The sequence below is a fragment of the Apium graveolens genome, chromosome 11 (genome assembly GCF_009905375.1).
Source record: "Apium graveolens cultivar Ventura chromosome 11, ASM990537v1, whole genome shotgun sequence".
In the NCBI taxonomy this organism is placed as follows: domain Eukaryota; kingdom Viridiplantae; phylum Streptophyta; class Magnoliopsida; order Apiales; family Apiaceae; genus Apium; species Apium graveolens.
Window position 1 is genome coordinate 76,888,119 of NC_133657.1, and position 27,991 is coordinate 76,916,109.

Genomic DNA, 27,991 nt, shown 5'->3' on the forward strand with positions numbered 1-27,991 from the left:
CAGGATCGAGACTTTGTTTATTCCTGCATTCCTGAGTTGGGAGCTTTGGTGGATAGGCTAGCTCGAGAGTCTAGGTAGAGGACTTCAGTTGCGGAGGATGAATGGAGAGTCCGGATTCAGATGGTGGAGCAGGTTGCCTGGAGAAGATTGGACGAGGGACCGTGCACTAGTGATGTTGACGCTGAGGCCCGAATGGTGCATAAGATCATTCCCTGGATGTTGACCGTGTTGAGAGAGATCTTGGATGGTTAGTTAGTTAGTAATGGACATGTGAGATATTTGGTAGAGCCCATAGTTGATGTTGTTATTTTTCTTTTTTTCTTTTCCAGTGCCGGTAGGCTTGGGATACTTGGTCAGATGCCGAGTCCCATTTTATAATTATATTTTGTTTATCGTATTGTTGGTTGGAGTCAATAGAGGCTAAGTAGAAGTTGGGGGTAGATATGGGATATTTTCTAGTTTTTCCTCTGTTTAACCCTGCTATATTATTATACCTTATTACATAACTTATTGTACTTGAACTTCTCTATTTATACATTGTTGAATCCTTACATAAATCTTTCATCTTGTTTTATATTTTAGACCCTGGAAATCTTTATAAACTGTTTTACATACCATGTCTCTAAATAACCGTATTTAATACCTTGTAAATCATACCTTGTACCATGTGAGAACGCATAACTGATGAGAGAATTATATAGTAATAGGATTGCATGCGCAAAATTAGGTAAATTTTAAAACCCGTAAAAGTTATTTCTAAAAATCACTATTGTTATATATCAATGCCATGTCATCGTATTGCTAAATAATTGCTCAATCGGGTTTGTAAGAAATGGCCAACTCACCAAATCACCAAGAAGAAGAAACTCAAACTCAAGAACTAAACTAAGATACTCCTATGATGAACCGACTTGCTCAACTTTTGCAACAACCTGTAGCCCCTAAAGTCGGAAACTTCAAAAAATTTCAGTTAGTACATCCCCCAGAGTTTGTAGGTTTGCCATACCCGATAAAAGCTCAGTCATGGTTAAGAGAAATGGAAAAAGCTTTTAAGTTAGCGGAAGTTAAAAATGAGAAAAAGGCGTAGTATGCAAGTTATTATCTTAAAGACGAGGCAAGTTACTGGTGGGAATCTTCTAAGGCTTTACTTGAAGGAGAAGCTATATCGTGGGGAAAGTTTACCGAGATGTTTCTGGATAAGTATTTGCCAAGTTATATGCAAGACCAGTTAGAGATGGAATTTCTGAATCTTAGGCAAAAAGATCTGTCAGTGGCGGAATATGAGGTGAAGTTCTCGGAGTTAGCTAGATTCGTGCCGGAGTATGTGAATACTGAAGCAAAGAAGGCCAAAATATTACAACAAGGACTTAGGCCGTGGATTCAGATTCAAGTGGCTCTTTTGGAAATTAAGAACTATGCGGCACTTGTGCAAAAGGCCATGATAGTGGAAGGTGAGCGGCAAGCTATAAAAAGAGAGAACGAAGGAATGAAGAGGAAGTTTGAAGATACAGAACAAGATCAGGAAAGTTCGAAGTTTAGAGGGAAGTTTGGGAAGAATGTGGGTAGTCAGAATCAGAAGTTTCAGAAATTTAAGCATGGGAATGGAAGTCAGAAGAATCGGTTCTAGAAAGCTGGACAAGCAGTGAAAGAGAGTAGACCTCAGATTGCGGAATGTAAGGTTTGTAGGAAGAGACACCCGGGGAGGTGTAATAAGTTGAACGTGACATGTTTTAAGTGTAACCAAAAAGGACATTATTCGATGGAGTGCCCAAATGGAACAAGGAATCCAGAAATGAATTGTTTCAAGTATGGAAAAGTAGGCCATATGGCCAGGAACTGCAAAGAGCCTGTTCAAAAGGCGAATGTGCTTAAAATTGCTGGACCACCACCTCTATCAGCACCAACAGCCCAACCAAGGGCTAGAACCTTCAACATGACAATGAAAGATGTCGTGCAGAACGCGAATGTGGTGGCAGGTATGCTTGTTATAAACTCAGTAGAAGTCAAAATGTTAATGGATTCCGGAGCAACTAGATATCTTATTGCTGAAAGTGTTATTGATAGATTAAAGTGTGATGCGTACCCTCATGAACCTAATTTGATTATAGAAGTAGCGAATCAAGAAAGAGTTACTGCCAATAGGATTTGTCCCAATTGCGATATGATTATACAAGGTCGGCACATTTCTGCTGACTTACTCCCTTTTAAGCTAAGAAAATTTGATGTTATATTAGGAATGGATTGGTTGTCAAACCATGATGCGCAAATCGAATGTAAAAGCAAGAAAGTGAAATTAAGAACTAAGGATGGAATTGAAGTGATATTTAGAGGGAAGAAGCAAGAAAGGAAGTTTCTAACGACTATCCGAACGAAGAGATTGTTACGACATGGATGCGAAGCATATTTGGCTCATGTAAAGGATATAGAAGCGGAATCTTCAAGAATTGAGGATATTCCAGTAGTTAAAGATTTTCCTGATGTGTTTCCATATGAATTACCTGGACTACCTCCAGATCGAGAGATCGAGTTCACGATTAATTTGGCTCCTGGAACGGAACCAGTTTCGAAAGTTCCCTATCGAATGGCGCTTGTCGAGATGAAGGAATTAGTGACGCAATTACATGAATTGTTGGACGAAGGAGTTATTCGCCCGAGTGTATCCCCGTTGGGTGCACCCGTGCTATTTGTGAAGAAGAAAGATTGAAGTATGAGGCTGTGTATCGATTATTGTGAATTGAATAAGTTGATAATTAAGAATAAGTACCCTCTACCGCGAATCGATGATTTATTTGATCAGTTAAAATGAGCTACTTGTTTCTCGAAGATCGATTTAAGATCTGGGTATCATCAGCTAAAGATTAAGGCAGAAGATATGCCCAAGACGGTGTTTCGAACAAGATATGAACTTTATGAGTTCTTGGTAATGGCGTTTGGATTGACGAATGCACAAGCAACATTTATGGATCTTATGAATAGGGTGTTTAAACAATATTTGGATAAGTTCGTGATAGTATTTATCGATGATATTTTGATATACTCCAAGACAGAGGAAGAACATATGAAACACTTGAGGATTTCTTTGGAAATTTTGAGGAAGGAGAAGTTATACGCGAAGTTTTCCAAGTGTGAATTTTGGTTAAAGGAAGTTCAATTTCTTCGACATGTAGTTAACAGTGAAGGTATTTAAGTGGTCCCTTCCAAGATAGAAGCTGTAATGAATTGGGATAGGCCCAAGACTCCTATGGAAGTCAAAAGTTTTCTCGGATTAGCGGGATATTACAGAAGATTCGTACAAGACTTTTCCAAGATTGTTGTTCCAATAACAAAGTTGGCAAGGAAGAACGAGAAGTTCGTGTGGACGGATAAGTGCGAAGAAAGCTTTCAAGAGTTAAAGAAAAGGTTGGTAACCGCCCCGGTATTAGTTTTACCCAAAGAGAAAGGAGAATTCGTGATCTATAGCGATGCTTCGTATAAAGGATTGGGATGTGTGTTAATGTAACACGGGAAAGTAATAGCATATGCGTCAAGGAAATTAAATCCGCATGAATCGAAGTATCATACGCATGATTTGGAATTAGCTGCAATTGTATTTGCTCTTAAAATTTGGAGACATTATTTATACGGAGAAAAGTGTGAAATCTATACGGAGAAAAGTGTGAAATCTATACGGATCACAAGAGCTTAAAGTACATTTTTACATAGAAGGAATTGAACATGAGACAAAGGAGATGGTTATAATTGATTAAGGATTACGATTGTACAATAAGTTATCGTCCCGGAAAGGCAAACGTTGTAGCAGATGCGCTAAGCCGTAAAGAAAGATTGAATGTGTTAACTTCATCTGAGGAATTAATCAAGGATTTTGAGAAGTTGGAAATAGAAGTGCAGATTCCAGAAATGGGAAATGAGGTAATGTATGCGATGACATTTCAACCATAAATTTTAGAAAAGATCCGACGTTGTCAAGAACAAATGATGAACCACAAGAAAGATAAGTTGTCTGGAGAAGAAATTAAGGCTCGAAAGGATGATAAAGGAATGTACTGAGTTTGCTCGCGTATCTGGATTCCTAATGTTATGGAATTGAAGCACGAGATTCTTCATGAAGCGCATAATTCAAGGTTTTCGATTCACCCTGGAAGTACAAAAATGTACAAGGACTTAAAAGAAAGTTATTGGTGGCCGAATATGAAAAAGGAGATCGCGGAATGGATAAGTAAATGTTATGTGTGTCAAAGAGTGAAAGCAGAAAATCAGCGGCCGAATGGACTGCTTCAGCCACTAGACATACCTGAATGAAAGTGGGAGCATATCGCGATGGATTTCGTGGTAGGATTGGTAAAGACCAAGGCTAATCATGATGCGATTTAGATAATGATTGATCGATTGACGAAGTCAGCACATTTCTTGCCTATCAACGAAATATTCTCATTGGAAAAGTTAGAGAAGATGTATATGGATGAGATCGTGATGCGTTGTAGAGTTCCAGTGTCTATCGTGTCCGATAGAGATCCGAGATTTAACTTGAGATTTTGGCGACAATTTCATGATCATTTGGGAATTAAGTTAAAAATGAGTATGGCGGTATCATCCGCAGACTGACGGATAAAGCGGAAGGACTATTCAGACAATCGAGGATATGATGCGAACTTGTGCATTGGATTTCAAAGGAAATTGGGATGACCATTTGCCGTTGATTGAATTTTCTTACAACAATAGTTATCACGCAAGTATCGGCATGCCACCATACGAAGCGTTATATGGAAGAAAGTGTAGATCCCCTACCTATTGGGATGAGGTTGGCGAGCGCAAATTAATTGGCCCAGAGCTAGTTCAGCAAACGAAAGAGAAAGTGGAAGTGATTCGCAAAAGGTTAATTGCTGCTCAAGATCGACAAAAGAAATACGAATATCAGGACTGGGAGGATATGCAATTCGAGCCCGGAGACAAAGTATTGTGGAAAGGTTTATCCAGATTCGGGAAGAAAGGAAATCTGAGTCCTAGGTATATTGGACCTTTCGAAGTGCTAAGAGAAGTTGGAAAAGTGGCATATGAGTTAGCGTTACCTCCGCAGATGCAACATCTTCATAACGTGTTCCACGTTTCTCTTCTGAAGAAATATAATGTTGATGTCAATCATGTGATCGAAATGGAACCAATAGATATTTTAACAAGATCTATCTTATGTGGAACAACCGGTGCGAATCATAGATCGAAAAGAGAAAGCGCTTATAAATAAAACTGTGCCTTTAGTTAGAGTATTGTGGAGAAATCCTAAGATAGAGGAATCGACTTGGGAATTAGAAAGTGAAATGAAAGAGAAATATCCCCATCTATTTGTTTAGACTAGATTCTGAGGACAGAATCATTTTAAGGGTGGTAGATTGTAGCGACTGGGAATTTCGCGACGTAATTAAGTGAATGAAGTATAATTTATGTTGTAATTGTGGATTATGTGAATAAATAAAGGGATAATTGATTTTGTTGGTTAGTTGTCGTTATTGCATATTAGTAACTGGGAACGTAAAGTAACTCGTTCCAGTTTGATGAGTCAACTAAGGAGTTAAGTTGTGTCGTCGGGCCGTCAAGTCGAACGGGACCCGTGTTATGAAGGGATTAAAATATTTGGAAATATTTATGCGAGATATTAATTGATGGTCTGAATGTGCCTGTATGATATGTATTATATGCATATTCAAATCTGAGATTTTTCTAGAATTTTAAATATTTATAAAAGGATTTGTAAAGGATTTAGTGATCTTTAAACATTTTTATAAAATCAAAGGAATGTGATTAAGGTATGAAACTTGCTACATTGTCTTCAAAATATATCAAGAGACTTTCTAAAAATATTAGTTGGATTTATGTGAGTAGTTTGGCATTTTAAACTGATTTTATGAAGTTTAAATCCTATTATTTGGACTTATTTGAAAAATCCATAACAAATTATTTATTTGTTCAAAAATTTATTTAAAAATACTAGTGGAAAGCTAATTTTGTATTCCAGTGGATAAAAAAATAAAATTTTAATTATGTGAATATAAAATGCGGGTCATTATTTCATTATAGATATTTTGTAAATGGAAAAAAATAGAATAAAGGAAAGTGGATTTGTGTTAATTACAGAAATGTCCCTGAGTGTATATATATACACCCCTCCCCTCTTTCTTTTTCCTCACCCTGGCCCGCTCTCTCTCTCTCTCTCTCTCTCTCTCTCTCTCTCTTGTTTCTTCCACAACCTCCATTAAAACTCAATCTTATTTTATGATTTGAGTTCCTTGTACTCTAAAGATGCATGAACATAATTGCATGTGGGTGTGTGTGTGTGTTGTGTATGTTCGGTGTGTTTGGGTTCACCGAGAACCTCTCGGTTCTTGGCTTCACTTCATTTTTTAGCTTGATTCCTTGCAAATAAATGATATTTGAGTTATGCATGTTAGTTATTTTGATTAATTGATCGATAATCGGAGGTTTCGTGGTTAGACACCCTCGAATGAGGGCACCACCGTGAAGCCACCGCCACCGGTGATAAACTCCGGTGAACCGGTGGTGAGCTATGATGCGTGCCTAAGCTCTACCTATTCAAAAAAAAGTTATTTTGATTCCTGCATGTGATGTTTCTTTTAAACCCCAAATGGGTTCTTGATTTTTGAAAAGATTAAGTTGATTTTTGTTGATGAAAATGACTCATTGATGATTGTTCTTAGAAATTGTTGAATGATTATAATTAGATTGGTTTGTGAAACTCAATCGGATGTATGCATGTGATGGTTTTGTTTAAGTTCGAATTTGGTTCGGTTTTTATTCAAGAGAAAGTGATTTTAAGGGTTGTTTTTGCTAAAGTTGATTTAAACTAAGTTTAATCGGTGAAATTGTCTTTGCATGTTATTTTATTTGGTTAGGGGCGAATGGTGCATTTGTTTTAAGAAAGAAATTGATCAAAGTGATTTGTTTGACTCGAGTTTTTGGTGATAAATAAGTGTTATGAAGTCGTTTATTGAATTTAAGTTATGATGAGACAAGGATGTTAATTTAGAATTATGCATGTAAAGATATATGGATGCATATTAAGTTAATAAGAATTATTGAGTGTATTGTATAGTTTTGGTTCGAATTTTTTGGATTAAGAAGGGAATAATAAGTCGTTTTGATACTGAGTTATACAAATTGTTATTATAACTCAAGTATAAAGTTTTGAGTATAAAGGTATTGCATGCTATGTGTTATGGTTGTGTCGTTATAGGTGATTCGATGATTACTTGTGAAGTTAGGAATATATGAGTGGATCGTATTACGTGCTATGTGAATATGGTCAAGTTTATGTTTTAAGAGTTATCGCGATAAGGGGTAGTTGTTAGACGTTCTGCGAAACATCGAGTATCGAATAAGTTGTTAATTAGGGATCTCTGTTGGATTGTAGATTTGGATAGCGAAGGCATTCAGGCTAGGAAATGAAAAGCTATCTTAAATGGCAGTAGCTCCATACCAGTTAAGCAGGAAAGTGAATTAAGGCAAGTAACTCTGCCTTCTCTTTGATTTCATTATAGAGAGGAAAATTATTGATGCCATGATAAAGTAGTGATTCCCTTATAATATTCATGATAAACCTGTTGTTTATTCTCGAGAAACCTTGTTATTGTTCCTTGTCACAACTTGTTATGAAACCCCGTTTGACCCATTATAGTAACCCTGTTGATCTCGACCCTTAATGCTTTACACTTTTACTTTGCTATCTTACGATCTCGTGACCTTAATAGAACCTTTATAAGCCTCCTTACGTAATGTTCTATTAACCTGAATTCTTCGATAACCCGTATACCTTGTCATGTATTACTCGTTGGAACTATTTTGATTTCCGAACTAGAATACCCTGTTTATCATTTGATCAAGATCCTTGGTATTGATCCTTGTTTACCTTCGATTCACTCACTTCCATCGAATCTTGAATTGAACTTAAGAATGATTTTCGACTTGAAAGAGTCTGGATGATTTCACATTCTTGGTAATAATAAAATGAACTTAGTCAATCTTTCCTTCTTCCAACACAAAGGTTTTTCAAACGAATTCCTGATGGATTAGATTGAGACGTAAGAGACTAGTGGTACTAGTCCAGTCATGTAAGAGGCTAGCGGGGCTAGTCCAATTAAAGGATGAAATAATGACATAGGTACCATAACGACCAGATGGAGGTCGATACATGCTGATCACCCGTATTATATATAAAAGATAAGTATTCCAATCAATGGTTCCATATCGTTTTGTAAAAAGTAAATGATTACATTCCTTTAGCATTTGCTTCCTTAGAAATGAAATGAGTTGAATTGTGACATCGTTTAAATTATATAATTTGAGAACCCTGATTCGTATCATTGATATTGATGTTGATATTGAAATTGATTCCCGAAATTTGATTAGATATTTTCCTGTCAATTGAGAGATTCATTGAAATCCTACAATTAATTTGTGATGAATGTCGGCTTTTACCCTATCTGGAGCCTTGATCCTTGAAAGCCCAAATCTTTCCTCATTACGTTTGCATAGCCAAAGATAAAATTCTGCCACCTAGAGATATAAAGTAGAATGCCTCAGAAGTTTATTTTGATATTGTTATTGTTGCATTATAGAACTGTCATATAGTTACTTTCTAGGATTTTGTGCTCATATATTTATTTTTGTTCTAACCATGGCAGTTAAGCAAGAGGATGGCCAGACTTAGGCGCAATGCTCGTAAGAGCGTACACGGTGGCTCTTACCGTGTCGTAGGCTTCCAGATGCCATAGCAGGTAGTTGCAGGATGTGTGAGCAAATGTTTTAGTTGGAAGGATTGTAAAAGATAAAATGGGTTATCCAGTCGGTTCCATGTCGGGATCGATTGCATTTGAATTTATAAATATGTTGGGTTGTAAATTATATTTGATGGTTAATAATTGTAGTCTTGTCTCAAACTTAATCATGTTTAGATCCTGTTATTATTTTATCGGGGTTTATGTTATAATTGATGTTAGTTTTGAGGTGTGTGAGTTCTCATTTCCTAACCCCGAGATTGAGGGCGTCACAACTGTCATATAGTTACTTGCCGAGCTTTTGTGCTCATATATTTTTTTTGTTCAAACCATGGCAATTAAGCAAGAGGATGCCAAACTTAGGCGCACTGCTCGTAAGAGCGAACCTGGTGGCCCCTACCGTGTCGTAGGCTTCCAGATGCCAGAGCAGGTAGTTATAGGATGTGTGAGCAAACATTTTAGTTGGAAGGATTGTAAAAGATATAATGGGTTATCCAGTCGGTTCCATGTCGGAATCGATTGTATTTGAATTTATAAATATTTTGGGTTGTAAATTATATTTGCTGGTTGATAATTGTAGTCTTGTCTCAAATTTAATCCTGTTTAGATCCTATTATTATTTAATCGGGGTATATGTTATAATTGATGTTAGTTTAGAGGTGTGTGAGTCCTCATTTCATAACCCCGAGATTGAGGGTGTCACAATAAATATCGGAGCTACACAAATTACAATTAATATCGACATATCTTTAACTCAAATATCACATGTGTCCAAAATATCTATCATAACCATAATCATTAAAACACGAAAAGAAAAAACGGTAACCACTGCACAATATTTCATCACTCAACTGTTTAAACAATCATCGAGTAGAAACTGCTTCATGCGTTATTTTCATACACTTCAAATAAATTATGAAATAATATACATTATATTTTTTAACAAAAGCCACAAAAACTGAAATTCACAAATTATACATTATATATTACGACACAATATTGTTTGAAAATGACACGTGCCTCGCACGACAAGGGGATAAAATTAGTGAGATTTTTTATTCTCAGTAATATGACGGATTTGCCCATGTGTATCTAATACTATATTAAAAAAATATTAGCGAAAATTGACCCCAACTCCACCGATTAGTTATTACACTACAATACCACTATATTACTATATATGTTATATTTTCAATTAAGCACTTGATATGCGTGTCACTAAAGATTTATATTTTATTTTTCTATTGCAATTCATGAAATAACATTTTTAGTCATAGTTTTCCTTTCTCACACACATATATATATATATATATATATATATATATATTCTATGGTAACCCCTAAGGTTGAGTAACTAAATAACTCATTTATCCCCCGTTAGATGATATTTCTAATAGACGGTTGAGATTTGCTAATATTTTGATAAGTAGGTGTGATGTACAAGAACATACCAAAACACCCACTCCGAGTAAGTTTTATTTAACTGCAAAGTAATTTTTCATTTAATTTCTTTTCATTAGCCTCTTTATTATTCTTTTGTACTATCATTTTTGTGTATACTGTAACTTTTGTGTGTACTCCCTTTTTGTGTTATGTATTTTTTTGTCAATGTCTGTAAATTTTTGTATTCAATATTTTATTAGTTTGTTATGTTTCATATTTTTTACCTTGCGCTATATTTTTTGTGTTCTATAAATTTTAGTGTACCGTAAAATTTTTGAGTTCTTAAATTTTGTATACTATAATATTTTTATATCCCGTATGAATTTAGTATTTTCTAATTTTTTGTGTTCTATACTTTTCTGTGTACTGTTATTTTATCATATTTGTGCGTTCTAAAATTTTTGTGGTGTAGTTCTCTATTTTTTTGTTTTACAGTTTTGTGTATTATGTTTTTATGTACTTTTGATTTTTTTTGCTAAGTATCTAAAAGTATATATTCCTAAAAAATTATAGGATGCAAAAATAAGTGCGAGAAATAAAGAATACGGTACACACAAATATTGAGGTAAAAAAATAAGAAATACAAAAAACTAATAAAATATTGGGAAAAAAATTACATAACACAATACAACACACAAAAATTAGAGTACACAAAAGTTATAGTTACAGAACACAACAAAATAGTATATTACAGTACACAAAAATTATAGTTACGGAACACAACAGAAAACAAAGAAATGTATGAAGATGCAATTTTACAAAACTCAAAAAAAGTATAGTACACAAAAAAAAAATTGAATTATAAAATTAAAATTGAACACACAAGAGATTAAGAACATAAAAGAATTATTGAGCACACAATAATGAAATAAACAAAAGTTATGAAGAGCAAAAATGAAACTAGAAAAAAAATTGGTGCCAAAAAATTATTGTACACATATAAAATTGTTAAAAATAAGAAAAAATATATAACAAAATTATTACATAATACAAACAAATTATAAGTCTGAAAATATATAAAACTAATAAAACTGAAAAAGATTTAAAAACTTACCTTTTATTTTTTAATTTTTAAATTTGCAATAATAAAATAAAATGTTTCATACATATGTAAAAATAAGTTTTGTAAAATCTAACTTTAGGTCATATTTTAAAAATCAAAGTTTAAGAGTAGATATATAAATAATACTAATAACTTAAAAAGCTTAAAGAAAAAGTATCCAACAAAGATAAAAAACAAGAAAAACATATTGAACACATAATAGGAATATCAAAACTTTACATAAGTGAACAAACCACGTTTAAAATAAAAGAGTTTGGACAAAGAGAAAACAAAAATAATAACAGTTATTTTGATTAAATACCGGACAAGACTTGTTAAATGTAGTACACGCTGATCAATAAGATCTAATCTAACGGCTTGCATACTAGTTACTCAGTTACTGTAGGGGAATGATAAAATACAAACTAAAATTAAAATAGAAACTTAGAACTAATATAAGCCATTAGATCTACCTAATCTAATGGTCACCTAAATCACACCACCCAATTATCCTGCACCCTCCCACACCCAATTTCACATTTTCCCCTCTGTTTTTAATTTGATATTTCCTGTCAAACCGTAAATTTTTTTAAAATCCGATTTCACTGTATTTTTCTTCATCTCTCAACGATCGATTTGCATACCATATGTGTTATATTTCGAATTAATTTTAAAAAAATTATTTGGTTTCTAGTTTCTATTCTAAATTGGTTTCCACTAAAATAGCCTCCTGTATATATATACACACATATACATATACATATACATATACATATATATAAACCTTAAACTCATGCGATGCACGGTTGTTTTAAATAATTTTTATTTTATTTTTTTCTTTATTAATTATATTTGTTAAGTCCGAATAGGTATAGTCAAATATATATTTCATTATATTATAATAATTATTTTTAATAATTATTTTCAGTTTCAAGTGTCCAGAATATCCACCAACGGAACAGACTACCCAAAATATCCACAGACTACACATGCTACAGATGCGTATTCATATTTTTATTATTTTTTTAAAATTTTACATAGAATACACATTTTGAACATGCGTATTCAGCATATTCAGCGTATATAATAACATGAATAAACATGTTGAAAATTCGTATCCTTATTACTGTAGCAGTAAATTCATATTCTTTGTAAAATTTTAAAGGAATACACATATTAGATATGTGTATTCCGTGAATATTTTGGGCACTATCTCCCGTCAAACGGTATTTTGGGCACTAACCTCCAAATTGTGGGTTTTTTTGGTTTTCTCAATATAATCATAATTTATGTATTTTTGGTTTCAAACTGTATTTTTAAAAAAGGTCAAGAATAATTAAAATTTCAATTTTTTTAAAAGAATGATTAGTATTTTAATAATTGATATTTTATAAATTTACAATGCATAACTAAAAAGAGTACCATATAATTTAAAAAAAAATGTAATACAGTAAAACCTCTGTAAATTAATACTCGATTAATTAATAATCTCTCTAAATTAATAATTTTGTCCGGTCCCGACTTGGGCCAGTTCAAAAAATGATCAATTTCGATAAGATAATAAGATAATAATTTTTTTGAAAACCCTGTATAAAAATATGGTCCCAATAAAACTATAAATTAATAATTCCCTTATATTCATAAAAATATAGCTATTACATCTTTGTAAAATATGATTCAATTGTAGTTTGCTTTTTCATATAATTTAAATCAACATGAAGCTCATCCCTAATCTTCCTTATTGCATCCAAAAACTCAGGTGTGGTGCTTTCATGTTGCATCAAAAAGTTATTAAGCATTTTTGATGCCTTGAGTGCTTCTTTACGTGTAACCGGCTCCAACGGTGTTGTATCGTCTTCAAGATCATCTTCAACACTATTTTCAAGGATGGTGTTTACAATCTCTTCTATACTCTGGACCTCGGAACATGATTCATTTTCTCCCGGATAATCTAAGAAGTTATTAACATCCATTTTATTACGATAACCTAGATCTTTAATCATCACCTCAAGTTCATGAATGTATTCTTCCGGAGTTGTATGTTCATTTAAATTGCTCGAAACTTCATCTATGGAACGAATTTTGCAATGTTGAAAGCACCTTGCTATTGACTCTTGTTTTACATTTGTCGTCCACGTCGCGACTGCATAATTGATAGCATCCAAAACATTAATCTTTCCTGGATCAGATTGTCCCAACTCATAACCTTCTAATAACCCACGATAAAATCTCCTGCGATAGTGCATCTTGAAAGCTCTTATAATTCCTGCATCACAAGATTGGATTTTTGATGTCATGTTAGGTGGCAAGAAGTACAACTCAACATTTTGTAGTCCTTCAATATTTTTTGGATGTGCTGGACAGTTATCTACCACAAACAAAATTCTTCTGCCTTGCATTTGGCTATCAAACCAACGAATGTATTCATCAAAAAGTACACTAGTCATCCAAGCTCTTTTGTTTGCACGATAATGACAATTCAAGCTGCCCATGTTAACATTCTTGAAGCACCGTGGCTTTGCATACTTTCCAATAATCCATAAAGGAATTTTTTCAGAGCCATCTTCATTGCAACATATAACAACCGTGAGCCTTTCTTTGTCTTGTTTTCTTCCTTCAAGTTATTTCGTAGCAAGAGAGTGATCAGCTTGTAACCTGTAAAACAAACCAGTTTCGTCCATGTTAAAAACATCTTTCATAGGAAACTGGTTTATTTTTTCCCTTATGGACTCCAGTTTCTTCTCCATGTCCTGTACATCAACAGAACCACTTTCTCCAAAGCGACGAAATGACTTAATACCATGTCTTAACTTGAATTTCTCAAGCCAACCTTGAGAAAAAGTGTGCTCCTGATCTTGTTGAGGGTATAAAATTTTCATGGTCTCTTTTGCCTTCTCTAAAATTAGCTCTCCTGTCATATTAACACGATCTTGGTACTGGAGAAACCATTCATAGAGAACCTTCTCCATATCTGGATATTTTGATGGTTTATGTCGCTTAATATCTTTTCTTTTCTCCAAGTAATTAGCTGCAAGATAGTCTGCTGACCTTTTCAGTGTATTTGATATTGTACCTTGACTAACTTTTAGATGAAACTTATTCTCGAGCCACAACTGGAGATCTTTTTGAGTGCATGATGAATTTTCTCTTTTATATTCACATAATGCTTTTCTTGCTTCATCCGTCATTGTTGATTTTGTGACACCTTTTAGATGAGAATCCATTGTTTTGTTTGTATAATTTTTCCCCCAATCTAGTATATACAGTATATATAATATATTTTATGACTACACATACATTGAATACTTTCTATGTAAAATACAATGAATTAAATTAATTCATGTACTTTGAATTTTCCTAATATACATTGAATATTTTCTATGTAAAATACAATGAATTTAACTTATACACTACATGAACTTTGAATCTAATATATTGTACATTACATTGACTTTCTAAATTCATATACATTGAATTAATTGAATTAAGTATAAAATATAAATTGTACAATTCATTTTATTTAAATTTATGTGAATAAAAATTTAATCAAAAGTTAATTTTGTTTGCTACCGAAAATTCTCTATAAATTAATAATTATTAATTTATCGATTAATTAATACCTCTCTAAATTAATAGAATTCTCCGGTCCCAACTATATTAATTTATAGAGGTTTTACTGTAATTACTTAATCCGTTCTTTCCTTGGGCCTTAAACCAACCTATGTTTGATGGCCCATTAAAATTGAGACTAAACACGAGTTTACAGCGAGATGACGTCATCCCTGGCGTCGGGTCATGAGAAGAAAGGCTTGAGATGATCAGTCTGCAGTCAGGTGTTAAACCCCTCTTTGTAAGAGTTACATATAATATGAACCAAAACACATGTGTAATGCGTGTATATGTGAAACTATTTGTGTCTATAATTTGCACATGATTTGCTGCTTTTGCATCATTAATTGTTACCTAAATTATCTAGTTGAATGTGAACGAATTACTGTTTAATATTTGGTTTAGTTGTTGTGTGAAGATTGTTTGTAAATTCAAGACATTCAAATTTTAGTTTAAATATAAGAATTTGAAATGACAACTTAAATAATGTCTCGTTTCCAATGAAATGCTTGTTTCCAAACAAGGCATAACTTCAATTGCAGATCAAGTAAAGTAAGCTAATTCAATTTATATTTGGTAGAAGTATATGGCGCAAATGCTGCACCATTTTGATTGCAAACTCCCTGATGGACTAAAGAATGAAGAGCTCGACATTGGTGAGGCTTATATGGTGTAACATGTGGCAGAAAATATTATCTATGTGCTGTTCCTGTTGCCTACACTACCCGGAAGATGTCACAAGCCAAAACCACAATTTGATACAGTGCAATGGAATGTCAAGATTGTAATGTTGAATCGACCGGTACAATTTCTAATCTTATTTTATTTTTCTGAAATAAAGATTTTAATATTTCTCTATGCACATATGAATCACAAATGCAGCTCTTTAATTACCTTTTTTGGTTTTGCATAATTCTATACAATACAGCTTATAAATTCGGAATCGTAGTAATCAGATTGTAATTGAGAAGCTAATAATGCATGCACATGTGTTGTTCAATAAAAATTCCTTAGAGCAAATTTAGCAAAAAAAATAAATTCCTTAGATCAATATGGGTACATTTCAGTTTATCCAAATAATCAAGGGTTTTGTGTTAAGGGGAAAGCCCATGAAATGCAGTCATTAAGTCTCCGCCCAGTAGAAGAAAATAGGAGGCCCAAAATAATTATTCACAAGCCAACTTGGGCCAGGGATTACTTGAGTGTTTTTTGGATCATGAGATTTTAACCGAATGAGAATGAATTTCTAATTCATTTTGTAATTCCAGTTAACCAGATTGGAATCCCATGATCCAACGGACACTTGATGTGATACAAGTCTGCTATAAAGAATTGCCACATAGGTTTACTGTTTTTTAGGAGATATGGCATGATACCCATTATCAGTAGTAGGTTGTAGCATGACCTTAATGTATATATTGACTTTTGACATGAATGTGAAAGGCAAGAACCTTGTGTTGGCCAAAAACACTTCTGGATTCCCTCTAATTTTTTGGAGCTCTTCCTAGCTGGAATAGGAACATTATATGCTCAACTTATCAATTTGCAAATTCTTTACGCTAACAATTGGAATTACAGTCCAAGCTGGTTTTGGTCACAGGGTTGGCGAGGAAAATGTATTCGCCCAGTTGAGTCGGGAAATAGGAGATTTGACATCTGGCTTCTGTGTAGCTGATATGTATCCTTCACTCAAATTTCTTCACCTAATTAGTAGAGTTCGACCTAGAATGGAGAAGGCGTTCAAGGAATTCGACAAGGTATTTGGAGACATCAGTGAGCACAGAAAGAGGAAGGTCGCACCAGACGAAGAGGACTTAGCAGATGTTCTTTTAAGAGTTCAGAGGGATGGATTCCTTGAATATCCACTAACCGATGACAACATCAAAGCAGTCATCTTGGTAAGAAGCTTGTCAATTTTGTAAGATTAAATTTGTTGAAATCATTCTAGTTTATCTCAAGTAACGGGTCCTATATGGATCATTGCATATTCATTTTTTGGTATTTTACGTGTTTCTGAGTACATTACACTTCGTTTTCCTTGCTAAATTGTTTTTCCCTTTTTTAATTTACACCAATGTATAAGATTTATTTGTTTTGCTACATTAGTGCATTGCATTTTCAAGTGTACAGCGAGTAGAGACTGGGGATCTGAACTGGGAAAGAGTAGCACTTGTGTTTTTTTAATCTTGTAAAAGGTCGTTTAGGAGTATCACCAATATTTTACACTTAAACTAGCCAGTATTATATTATAGGATATTTTCACCACTTGAACTAACCATTATCATATTATAGGACATCATCACCGGGGGAAGTGAAACATCAACAGCAACTCTGACTTGGGCAATGTCTGAGCTAATAAAGAGCCCTAAAGTAATGGAAAAAGCACAGGCGGAAGTAAGGGAAGTGTTTCGGGGGAGAAAAGATGTTAATGAAATAGGGCTTGACGAATTAAACTACCTTAAGATGGTGATCAAAGAAACATTAAGGCTACACCTCCCTGCACCCCTGTTACTTGCGAGATAATGCAGGGATCAATGTCAAATCAATGATTTTGACATTCCTGTGAAAACCAAAGTTATCATCAATGCGTGGGCAATTGGAAGGGATCCAAGGTTTTGGTCTGATAGCAAGATCTTTAAACCAGAAAGATTCCAAGATAGTCCAGTTGATTTCAAAGGGGCGGATTTTCACTACATACCATTTGGAGCTGGTAGAAGGATTTGTCCAGGTATCTCATTTGCACACCCTAATATTATGCTTGGACTTGCACAAGTGTTGTACCATTTTGACTGGATACTCCCTGGTGGACTGAAGAATGAGGAGTTGGACATGACTGAGAAATTTAGCAACACGCTATGCAGAAAGCAAGATCTGAATGTTATTCCTATTGCTCGTGATACTTCTCCAGTGGAGTTATATCTCCAGAATTGAAGATTAAGTCAGACTAGTATGTCTCTAGCAAAATATCTGAACTTATTTGCTTTTAAATAATTCTGATTGTCGTTTTGATTTTGCTGTTTTCGACTTTATCCGGAAGTGATCATTTTTTCTTGAATCCATTTTGCTATATCGTTTCTCTGGTTTTTTTACATTTAGGTTGTAAAATGGCTGACTGGCTTATCTGGAAGTGGTCATTTCTTCTTGAACCCATATTGGAAGGATACTTCTTCTGAAATGTGTCTAGAAGGAAAGTAACAATTTCTGATAGGACTGATATGATCGAAGTTGATCGATAATATAAAATATAATAATAATAATTTAATCATTCAAAAGCCTAAAACACCAATAATAAGAATTTATCACTGTAGTATCTAATATTACATCTAATTAAGTACTACCTACTATAGTCCAGCTTGCCTAAACTAATTTCGACCTGTGATTTATATTACCATATCCATAATTAATAATTACCTAATCTCTTAATTTTGGATGCATTCTCATCCTTACTTTCGAAGTCCTGAATGTTACTTTTGTTTTTTATATATGATTTTGTTTACCTTAATGGTCCGTTTCATTATATATTACATTTGAAATCTCCGTTTTAGAAAAAAACTTCTTTACAGGGAGATTTTAATCAAGATACTATTAAATTATTCCTAATTGTTTTTACATCATTCACGATTATTGTGAAATATGCACAAAGCTGTAGATGCAGAATATTGTATTCCAATACCTTAATTTTTTTAAAATAGTCCTTGAAGAGGGAAAAAAGAGGGAATGAGTGAAAATTCCTGTACTTTTGGTGATCAATATATAATAATCTTATTATCTTTGAAAAGAATTAAAGAAATTAATGAAGATTCTTCTCATTCAATTGGTAATAGCTGTCAACTAACAACATTAGCCTCATGCATCTTATAAAAGCTATTCTACTAATAACATCGGCCAATATCATTCATTCTCATTCTATTCAATCCTCATGGAGATCCTAAATTCACAATCTTTTCCCCTGGCTTTTGCCCTGTTCCTCTTCATATTCATGCTAATGAAAATTGTGAAAGGTACCCGAAATTCGGAGAAACTAAGGCTTCCTCCGGGGCCGTGGAAACTGCCTTTCATTGGAAACATACACCAGCTTGTTGGTGCACAAACACATCACATCCTTAGAGATTTGGCACACAAGTATGGTCCTATTATGTCCCTCCAGTTTGGTGAAGTTTCTGCCATTGTTGTTTCTTCACCTGAAGTTGCCCAAGAAATATTGAAGACACATGATCTTCATTTTGCTCAAAGGCCCTTTTTTCTCTCTGGAGAGATAATTGCTTATAATTTTTCAGACATCGTCTTTTCTCCGTATGGTGAATACTGGAGGACACTCCGAAAGATTTGCACAATGGAGCTTTTTAGTGTGAAGAGTGTCCAGAAGTTCCGGCCTATTAGGGAAAGCGAGGTCTCAAATCTTATAAAGATGATATCTGAAAATTTGGGGAGGACAATCAATCTTGGAAAAGAGTTTTTTACGTTAACAATTGGGATTACAGCCAGAGCTGGTTTTGGTAATAGGGTTGGCGAGGAAAGGGTATTCTCTGTGTTAATTCAGGAATTGGTGGATTTGTCATCAGGGTTCAGTGTTGCTGATATGTATCCTTCACTGAAATTCCTTCACTTAATTAGTAGAGTTCGGCCTAGACTTGAGAAGGTGTACAAGGGAATGGACAAGGTATTTGGAGATATTATCAGTGAGCACAGAAAGAGGAAGGTGCCCGCGGATCAAGAGGATTTGGCAGATGTTCTTTTAAGAGTTCAACAGGATGGAACCCTTGAATGTCAGATAACTGATGACAACATCAAAGCAGTCATCTTGGTAAGATGCTTGTCTGTTTTTTCTAAGATTAAGATTAGTGAAATTGTTTTATTACATATCAAGTAACATGTCCTATATGAATCATTGCATTTTATTTGTGATTTGGTATTTTACATGTTTTCCAATGCTTGACATTTTTTGATTTTGCTAAATGTAAATTATGTTTTGTTAAATGAATGCATAATTTATATTGGCTTAGTTATACACTGAACCTTGAAGTATGATGCTTTGTACACATAAACCCTCGAAGGAAAAAGTCATACACATCAACCCCTTATCTATCGAATGTGTATATCTTGACCCTCACTCCAACAAACACTTTTGAATCGTTTAATGTTAGGTATCGGGGAAAGGGTAAACCTGGGAAATAGATTGGATGGATACATATTATGTAATATAGTATAGGGGTTAATGTGTTGGCGGAAAATGGACTTACATATTTGGAGGGAAAAAACAATTTTCTGCCCTCAGTATCGTGCTTGAAAGTGTGACAATTTTATAATTCTGAACTTTTGGTCGGAGCAAGGGTCATGATGTGTACATTTAGTACATTAGGGGTTGATGTGGATGACTTTTTTCTTTAAGGGTTATGTGTACATAATATCATACTTCAAGGTTTAGGTTATAATTAAGCCATCGGTGCATTGCATTTCTAAGTGTACAGGGAGGGGAGAGCGAGGATTTAAATGGCAAGTGTTCTTTTCTATAAAAATCTTGTAAAAGGTTGTATCAATTACACTTGAACTGACCAATCCAATATTTTAGGATATAATCACTGCTGGAAGTGAAACATCAACAGCTACTATGACTTGGGCAATGTCAGAGCTGATAAAGAATCCGAAAGTGATGGAAAGAGCACAGGAGGAAGTTAGAGAAGTGTTTCGGGGCAGAGAAACTGTTGATGAGACAGGGCTTGATGAATTAAACTACCTTAAGCTGGTGATTAAAGAAACATTAAGGCTGCACCCTCCTGCACCCATGTTAATTCCGAGGGAATGCAGAGAGCAATGTCAGATCAATGGTTTTGACATTCCTGTAAAATCCAAAGTCATGTTCAATGCATGGGCAATTGGAAGGGATCCGAGGTTTTGGGATGATAGCGAGAGCTTTAAACCAGAAAGATTCCAAGATAGTCCAGTTGATTTCAAGGGGGCAGATTTTCAATTTATACCATTCGGTGCTGGTAGAAGGATTTGTCCGGGGATCTCATTTGCACACCCAAATATTATGCTGGGACTTGCACAAGTGTTGTACCATTTTGATTGGAAACTCCCTGGTGGACTGAAGAATGAGGAGTTGGACATGACTGAGGAATTTGGCATTACGCTGAGGAGAAAGCAAGATCTGAATGTTATTCCTATTGCTCGTAAAACTTCTCCAATGGAGTAATATCTCTAGGATTGAAGACGAGGCAGACTAGATGTCTGAACCTAGTTGCTTGTTGAACTTGTGGCTTTTTTTGACTTTGCTGTTTGTTTGCTTGGATTTAGAAAAACATATTTGCTTGTTGAACTAGTGGTTTTTTGACTTTGCTGTTTGTTTGCTTGGATTTAGAAAGACCTATCTGCTTGTTGAACTTGTGGGTTTTTTTTTTACTTTGCTGTTTGTTTGCTTGGATTTAAAAAGGGTATGTTTACCAATCCGTTCACTTAATCTGGAAGTGATCATTTCTTCTTAAACCTGTTTTCGTAACAATTATATTGTGTTGGTTTTATAACCATATTATTTTCGTAAGTGTGTTAACGCTAAACATTGATAGTATATTTTTTGCTAAAAAATGATTGATCCAAGTTTTACATATCTGTTTAATGTTATGTGATATCTGTTCTGCAAACGGAAAATGTTTTGGAGAATGATATACTATTTTGCAGTGTGCTGCAACCAGAACAAATTTGTTTAAGGAGTTCTCCAATTACAGGGTCTTCCATTGCACTTTGCAATGCAATTACAATATCTTAGTAAATATAATAAGAATCTTGGAACAATAAAATGAGTTAAGATTCTTCTCATTCATCTTATACTAGCTGTTAACCACTGAAAAGCTCTTGAATCTTATTCAGTCCTCATGGCCATCTATGCACAGTCTTTACCTCTAGCTTTTGCCTTGTTCCTCTTTATATTCATGGTGTAAAGTTGTGATAGTTACTCTGAAGACTGAGAAACCAAAACATCCTCCAGGGCCATGGAAACATCCATCACCTTGTTGGTTGTCAAACTCATCACATCCTTACAGACTTGGCACTCGAGTATCGCCCCATAATGTCCCTTAAGTTTGGTGAAGTTTCTGCCATAGTTGTTTCTTCACCTGAAGTTGCCCAAGAAGTATTAAAGACACATGATATCCATTTAGCTCAAAGACCCTATTTTGTCACCCGAGGGAAACTTGCGTATAATTTTTCAGACAATGCCTTTTCTCTATACGTTCAATACTGGGGAACACTCCGAAAAATTTGCACAATGGAGCTTTTTAATGTGAAGAGCATCCAGAAGTTTCGTGTTATTAGGGAAAGTGTCTCATATCAACTGACAACAATATCTCAGAATGTGGGAAAGACGACCAACGTTGGCAAGGAATTCTTCACGCTAACAACTGGAATTGTAGCCCGAGCTGGTTCTGGTAAGAGGGTTAGCAAGGAAATTAAAGGTGTTAGCTATGTTGATCAAGAGGATTTAGTAGATGTTCAGAATGGTGGACTACTTGAATTTTCTTTCAACTGATGACAATATCAAAGCAGTCATTTTGGTAATATGTTTGTCTATTTTATGAAGATTAAGATCGGTGATCAGTCCAATTTATTTATCTTTGGGAAATTTTCATGTTTCTGAGTGCATCACATTTTCTTTAATCTTGCTAAATTTGATCAATTTTTGTTAGAGATTTAATCAGTTAATTATGCCAAAGCAGAACTGTATGGTGAGAGGAGAGTGAGAATTGAATGTATGGTTTTGAAAGTCCAGTGAAATCCAAAGTTGTCTTCAATGCATTGGCAATTGGAAGGGGATCCAAGGTTTTGGGTTGATGGGGAGAGCTTCAAACCAGAAACCAGAAAGACCTCGAGGCAGAAGGATTTGCCCTGGTATCTCATCTCCTACTGCACGTAAAATTTCTGGTACGGATGATGTCTATTTGCCTTGAACAAATTCAAACTCTTGTTTTAATTTTTGCTAATAGTTTGCTCTAAACGAATAATTGGTTGCTTGGAAGTTGGAACGAAACAGGTAATGGTTTCAAATTTGTTTTACAGTTTTACTATATTTGTAGGTCTGCAAAAGAAATGATGAGAAGTGCTGCTAGTAACAATTAACAGTTAAAAAGAAGGATGATTTGTAAGGGGTTATCTTGTTAAAGACTGACAGACAGACAATGCAGATTGTTTGTTGAAATTTGACAGTTAAAAGAGTTTACAGGGTACAGACTTGGCTGCTCTTTTTGCAATTGCTGTTGGATTCAGTTGGGTAAATCACAAATGGCTTGCCTGGTTAGCTATTTCAGTTTGGCTGCATTGTGCATTGCCTAAATTCATACAAAATTCATTAAAATATGCTTAATTAAGCAAATTCGATAACACAAAATTATATTTGATCATATGCCAACTAAGAAGACAACAAATCCTAAATATTATCATCTAAGTTGAAAAGAAAACCTGATTTTTTGTTATTTGCCTTCGACATATGCAAATTATGTTTATACGTGAGTTTGATGATTCAACAAATATAGTTAATTAAATATGATTATTTATATTTTTTTGTTAAGAGTTAATATGGTTGTAGTGCTAAATTTTTTTACCAATCCTTTAAAAATGCCACATAAATGTCACACAAATAATACTAACATAATAATATGTGCGAGTCAGGGTCATTTTCTAGTTTTTTTTACACCATAAAATTATATTAGTAAATTTTTGATCGTTTTCTTATTGATAAATATTGTATAACGTTTTAAAACATATCAAATACAAGTTGAATATTATCAATGTGTATGATTTTCATGTAAAATATTAATAACGTTCGTAACGTTTCTAATATTTTTCATTAATCATAATACATATTTTCTTGTTTGTGTCGTGTAATTTGTATTTACTAAATGAATACAAGCAGATAGTCACTTTACGTGTAAAAAGAAAATATTGGAGTTAATCCATCAAATATTGTCAATATATTTATAAAATGAAACTAAAAATTGACATATATGTATATTGCAGACTATAGTATTTTTTTTGAGTTTTGGTCAAATAAACTCGTAGTAATGAGATATTTTATTACTAAAAATTTACAATTACCTTGCTTAATTTAAAAAGATTAGTAATACATAATTAAAGTGGTCAAGACATGTAATCGTAATATTCAACAAAGTAAAATTCACACTACAATTAATATAAGTTTATTTTTTAAGAAAAATGTTTTTTTTTAATTCAACATTTATGTTAATTTAACATCATTGTTAATGCCTTAATTCATTAACTAAAGTTGATCTCGGACGTGTACTTAACTTTTAATCATCTCTATTATACAAAGTTTATTTTATAAGATGTCAGATAATTGTCAATTCATAAACTAAAATTGACATAATCTATTTAGTTTTTAACACATTGAAAAAAAACTTAAATTAAATTGATCATTCTTATTTTCAGAATATAAAAGACTTTCACTATTTTCTTCTACTATATATATCAATAACTCTGAAATACGCCATTAAAATTGAATCTTTTAATCTTGGTAAAGATAAAGTCACGTGTGTGTATGTATGTAAATTATTATTTATTATATTTTCGAGTAGATTATGTTGGTCTAGTTTATTTATATGCTAGATATCTTGGTCATGTATATATCTAATTGTTATTCAGTAAATTACTCAAATAACATGTATTTATGATTATTCAAAAATTATAATTATCTAATAAATAAATTACAATTATTTATATATCGTAGTCGTATTAGCACTGACAATCAAACAATATCTATTTTTATTCAACCGAGCATCAGTCATGGATGTGACATAAAAATAATTCATATATCGTAAAGACTAACTAGTGATATCTAGAAGTTTTTTTAAAAAATCTGAAGATAAATTTGTACTAATACTATCTTTCAAATTATTTTGAAATTTCTTTCATTTATGATTCTAATATTTCTTTTTATAATAACTTGATAACATTGTATATTATTTTTCTAAAATTGAATATATATTCAATTTGATGAATTTTTTTCAATATTAGTTGAACTTGTTAATCTTTTCAAACTATCGACTAATATTTTTTTTATTTAAATAGCATAACATGGATTAAATCAAATAGTACAATATATTGTAGTATTAACCTTTTTTCAAATAATTCAAAATAGCTGTACAATATTTTCCAGCACTAAATATTTTTTTTGTAAATTTATTATTGCTAATTTTAATTTATTTTTTTTAAATATTGAATTCTATAATTTTTCAATTTTCTTATATATATATATATATATATATATATATATATATATATATATATATATATATATATATATATATATATATATATATATACGGGGCTACTCCAATAGAAACCAATTTAGAATAGAAACTAGAAACCAAATAATTTTTTTAAAAAAAACTAATTCGAAATATAACACATATAGTATGCAAATCGATTGTTGAGAGATGTAGAAAAATATAGTGAAATCGTATTTTAAAAAAAAATACGGTTTGACGGAAAAAATCAAATTAAAAAACGGAGGGGAAAAACTTAAATTGGGTGTGGGAGGGTGTAGAGTAGTCGGGTGGGGTGATTTATGGGACCATTAGATTAGGTAGATCTAATGGCTTAGATTGGTTACTAGTTTCTATTTTAATTTTAGTTTGTATTTGATCATTCCCCTATATATATATAAGTTAAGTTCTATTAAGTTCTTATTTTTAGTTGAGTATGGAAGTCCATATATTTCTGCAAGTAAAATAATATAAAATATTTTATAAAACGTATTATAATGTGAATCATGTTATACAAATATCATTTTAATAAATATCTTGCAAATCTCATACATTTGTTAGAACATTGCAGAACATATGTATTCACGTTGTAAAATACGTAAATATTCAACTTGCTGAACATTAATGATATAACACCATAACACACGTTTATATCATGTAGTTTATTATTTTAGTTTTTAAATTATTATAAACATAAAACCTGAACCATTAGATTGAATTTTAATATAAAGTTATGATTTTAGACTCGAGATTATGTATATGATGACTTATAATAACCATATAAAATTTAGGATTTGTCTCACAAATTTTTGAATATAAATATATCTTTAATTAAATAATGCAACAAATAAACTATTTTTTTATGAAGAAGAATCAAATGTCTTGTCATTTTTCAAATAACATGTTAAATGAAATTATTAATTTTATTTTGTAATTGAATTTAGTTTTTTCTAAAGAGAATGAAAAAAATAGAACTTTAAGCGCACCTCTTTATAAATTCACCATCATTGAATAATATTTTAAACCTAATTTTTTTTAAAGTGAAACATTAAATAATAAATCGATTTAGTATATATTCGTAGTTTTAACGGAGCTCGTGACATCTCATGTCAAATTTTGAATATATTTAAATATTGGGTCAAGTTCAAGATGTAATAATGTAAAACCAGTCGCTTAGCAATTTGATACATAATATCAATTGACTCGATCGTATAAAAGCCTTAAAATATTAATTTTTATAAATATAAGATATTATAAATTTATTTTTATTGGTAAGATATTCTCGTCGAACTCGTAATTTAAATTTATTAAACCGAGGTAGTGATGATGTATTTTCGGCTTGGTCATATAGTCAAATTTCGAGTATTTTTTTAAATTAGGTAAAATTTTGATTTTGAAACTAGTAATTTTGATATATATTATCAATTGACTTGATTCTATAAAGACCTCAAAGATATTAATTTTTACCAACATAAGGTATCACAAAACTTCTCTTTGTTGGTAAGATTTTCTAGTCGAACTCATAATTTAAATTAAACCTAGGTAGTGACGTGTAATTTACGGGGCAGGTCATTTAGTCAAATTCCGAGTATTTTTTGAAAAATGGGTCAAGTTCCAATTTTGAATTTGAAATAAATTGAAATACACTAATTATAACTTATCTAAATATGTAATACACATATATATTATTTATATAAGTGTATCTTTTTTCAACATATAAAAAAATTAATTATATGTACAATTTATTTATTATTAAAAAATATATATAAAAATATATGAGACATACTTTTTAAATTAAAAATTGTTTAATAAATAAGGGAATGATCCATTTATGTACTATGATTAACTTTTTATCTCAAATTCAATTATTCAAAACTAACTATACAAATATTTTAGTAATAATGTTTAAAGTTAAATAAATTGTTGCTATTTACGACACTTATATATTATATGTATGATAAAAAACTTAAGTGACAGTGTATTGTAGTGGTAAGGTGATCTGTTTGTGAATGTAAAGACTCGGTTTAATTCCTCCTATCAACCTCTTTATATAAATTTAAAGTACTGGAGTAAATTAGTCATTTCAATGAGACTTTTTAATCTTATGAATGTTCTTTTATTATAGATAGCAAAAAAAGTAACGGTTTTATAGTATTGAAGATCCTCTAATAGATTTATATTTTCTTTTGTTAGCTAAATATAACATTTGTCATTTTTTTGTCATGAACATTTGTCATTTTTTTTAATCATAAATTTTCAATTTTTTTACAAGGATAAAAAATATTGTTATTTTTCCTCTTTTATCATCTTAAAAATAGTTATGGTTTATAGTATATAAAATCCTCTAAACCAAGTCATCTAGCTAGGTCCGGTCCGTTCGAGGACCAATACGACCCTGCGGCCCATATTTCATGAAGTCCAAATAGGACATGGTAAGTGAAGCTCGAGTCCAAACACGTGACAATGGCAATTATTTTTTTTGTAATTATTAATGATCTAACAATCGGAATAATCAAGGCACATGTCAAAAGGTTCTCGGTAAATCTTTCAGCAATTTTCGCCTAAATACGTGTAGGGCTTCCATTGAAGCCAGGTGCCGTCCTCCGCTCCTCGTAATGAACGGTCCTGATCAAAAGATATCAACCCCTAAACTCTATTCTTGGGCTACAATTTACAAATAGTACAAGAAAAAGGGGTTTAGACTCTACACTCATATACACACACTCACACAAATTTTATATTTTTATCTTTATCGTCCAAAAACAAGTTCTTATTCTCAAACATGAAGCGTCGCGAAACTCAAATCCCCTCCAATATTATTTTGCACGAAACTCAAATCCCCT

At 32.6% G+C, this 27,991-nt stretch overlaps 5 protein-coding genes across 7 annotated transcripts; 4 read left to right on the plus strand and 1 right to left on the minus strand.

The window, feature by feature from the left end:
• Window positions 1-1,759: 1,759 nt before the first annotated feature.
• LOC141695618 (uncharacterized) lies at window positions 1,760-2,704 on the plus strand. The gene is made up of 2 exons (XM_074499852.1): window positions 1,760-2,273; window positions 2,562-2,704. The coding sequence occupies exons 1-2, from the start codon at window positions 1,760-1,762 to the stop codon at window positions 2,702-2,704; spliced, it is 657 nt and encodes a 218-aa protein (XP_074355953.1).
• A 10,219-nt stretch (window positions 2,705-12,923) lies between these two features.
• LOC141698564 (ARS-binding protein 1-like) lies at window positions 12,924-14,492 on the minus strand. Its single transcript, XM_074503263.1, has 2 exons — window positions 13,958-14,492; window positions 12,924-13,687 (listed from the first exon to the last, which is right to left on the minus strand). The coding sequence occupies exons 1-2, from the start codon at window positions 14,490-14,492 to the stop codon at window positions 12,924-12,926; spliced, it is 1,299 nt and encodes a 432-aa protein (XP_074359364.1).
• Window positions 14,493-15,016: 524 nt separating this feature from the next.
• LOC141696661 (premnaspirodiene oxygenase-like) lies at window positions 15,017-21,257 on the plus strand. Of its 3 annotated transcripts, none has more exons than XM_074500773.1 (5): window positions 15,017-15,101; window positions 15,458-15,679; window positions 16,478-16,775; window positions 17,170-19,681; window positions 20,447-21,257. In XM_074500773.1, exons 4-5 carry the CDS (start codon window positions 18,797-18,799, stop codon window positions 21,068-21,070), a joined length of 1,509 nt encoding a protein of 502 aa, XP_074356874.1. In that variant the 5' UTR covers window positions 15,017-15,101; window positions 15,458-15,679; window positions 16,478-16,775; window positions 17,170-18,796; the 3' UTR covers window positions 21,071-21,257. The 3 variants fall into 3 exon arrangements, with proteins under 3 accessions (XP_074356874.1, XP_074356875.1, XP_074356876.1); XM_074500774.1 differs by having other exon boundaries at window positions 15,047-15,118; XM_074500775.1 differs by lacking the exon at window positions 15,017-15,101 and having other exon boundaries at window positions 15,178-15,679.
• On the plus strand, window positions 15,464-17,808 carry LOC141695619 (desmethyl-deoxy-podophyllotoxin synthase-like). Its single transcript, XM_074499853.1, has 5 exons — window positions 15,464-15,533; window positions 16,456-16,775; window positions 16,984-17,049; window positions 17,170-17,363; window positions 17,406-17,808. The coding sequence occupies exons 1-5, from the start codon at window positions 15,464-15,466 to the stop codon at window positions 17,806-17,808; spliced, it is 1,053 nt and encodes a 350-aa protein (XP_074355954.1).
• Window positions 21,258-21,940: 683 nt separating the features above from the next.
• On the plus strand, window positions 21,941-22,399 carry LOC141695621 (cytochrome P450 71D10-like). The gene has a single exon (XM_074499854.1). The coding sequence runs from the start codon at window positions 21,941-21,943 to the stop codon at window positions 22,397-22,399; it is 459 nt and encodes a 152-aa protein (XP_074355955.1).
• The last annotated feature ends 5,592 nt before the right edge of the window (window positions 22,400-27,991 follow it).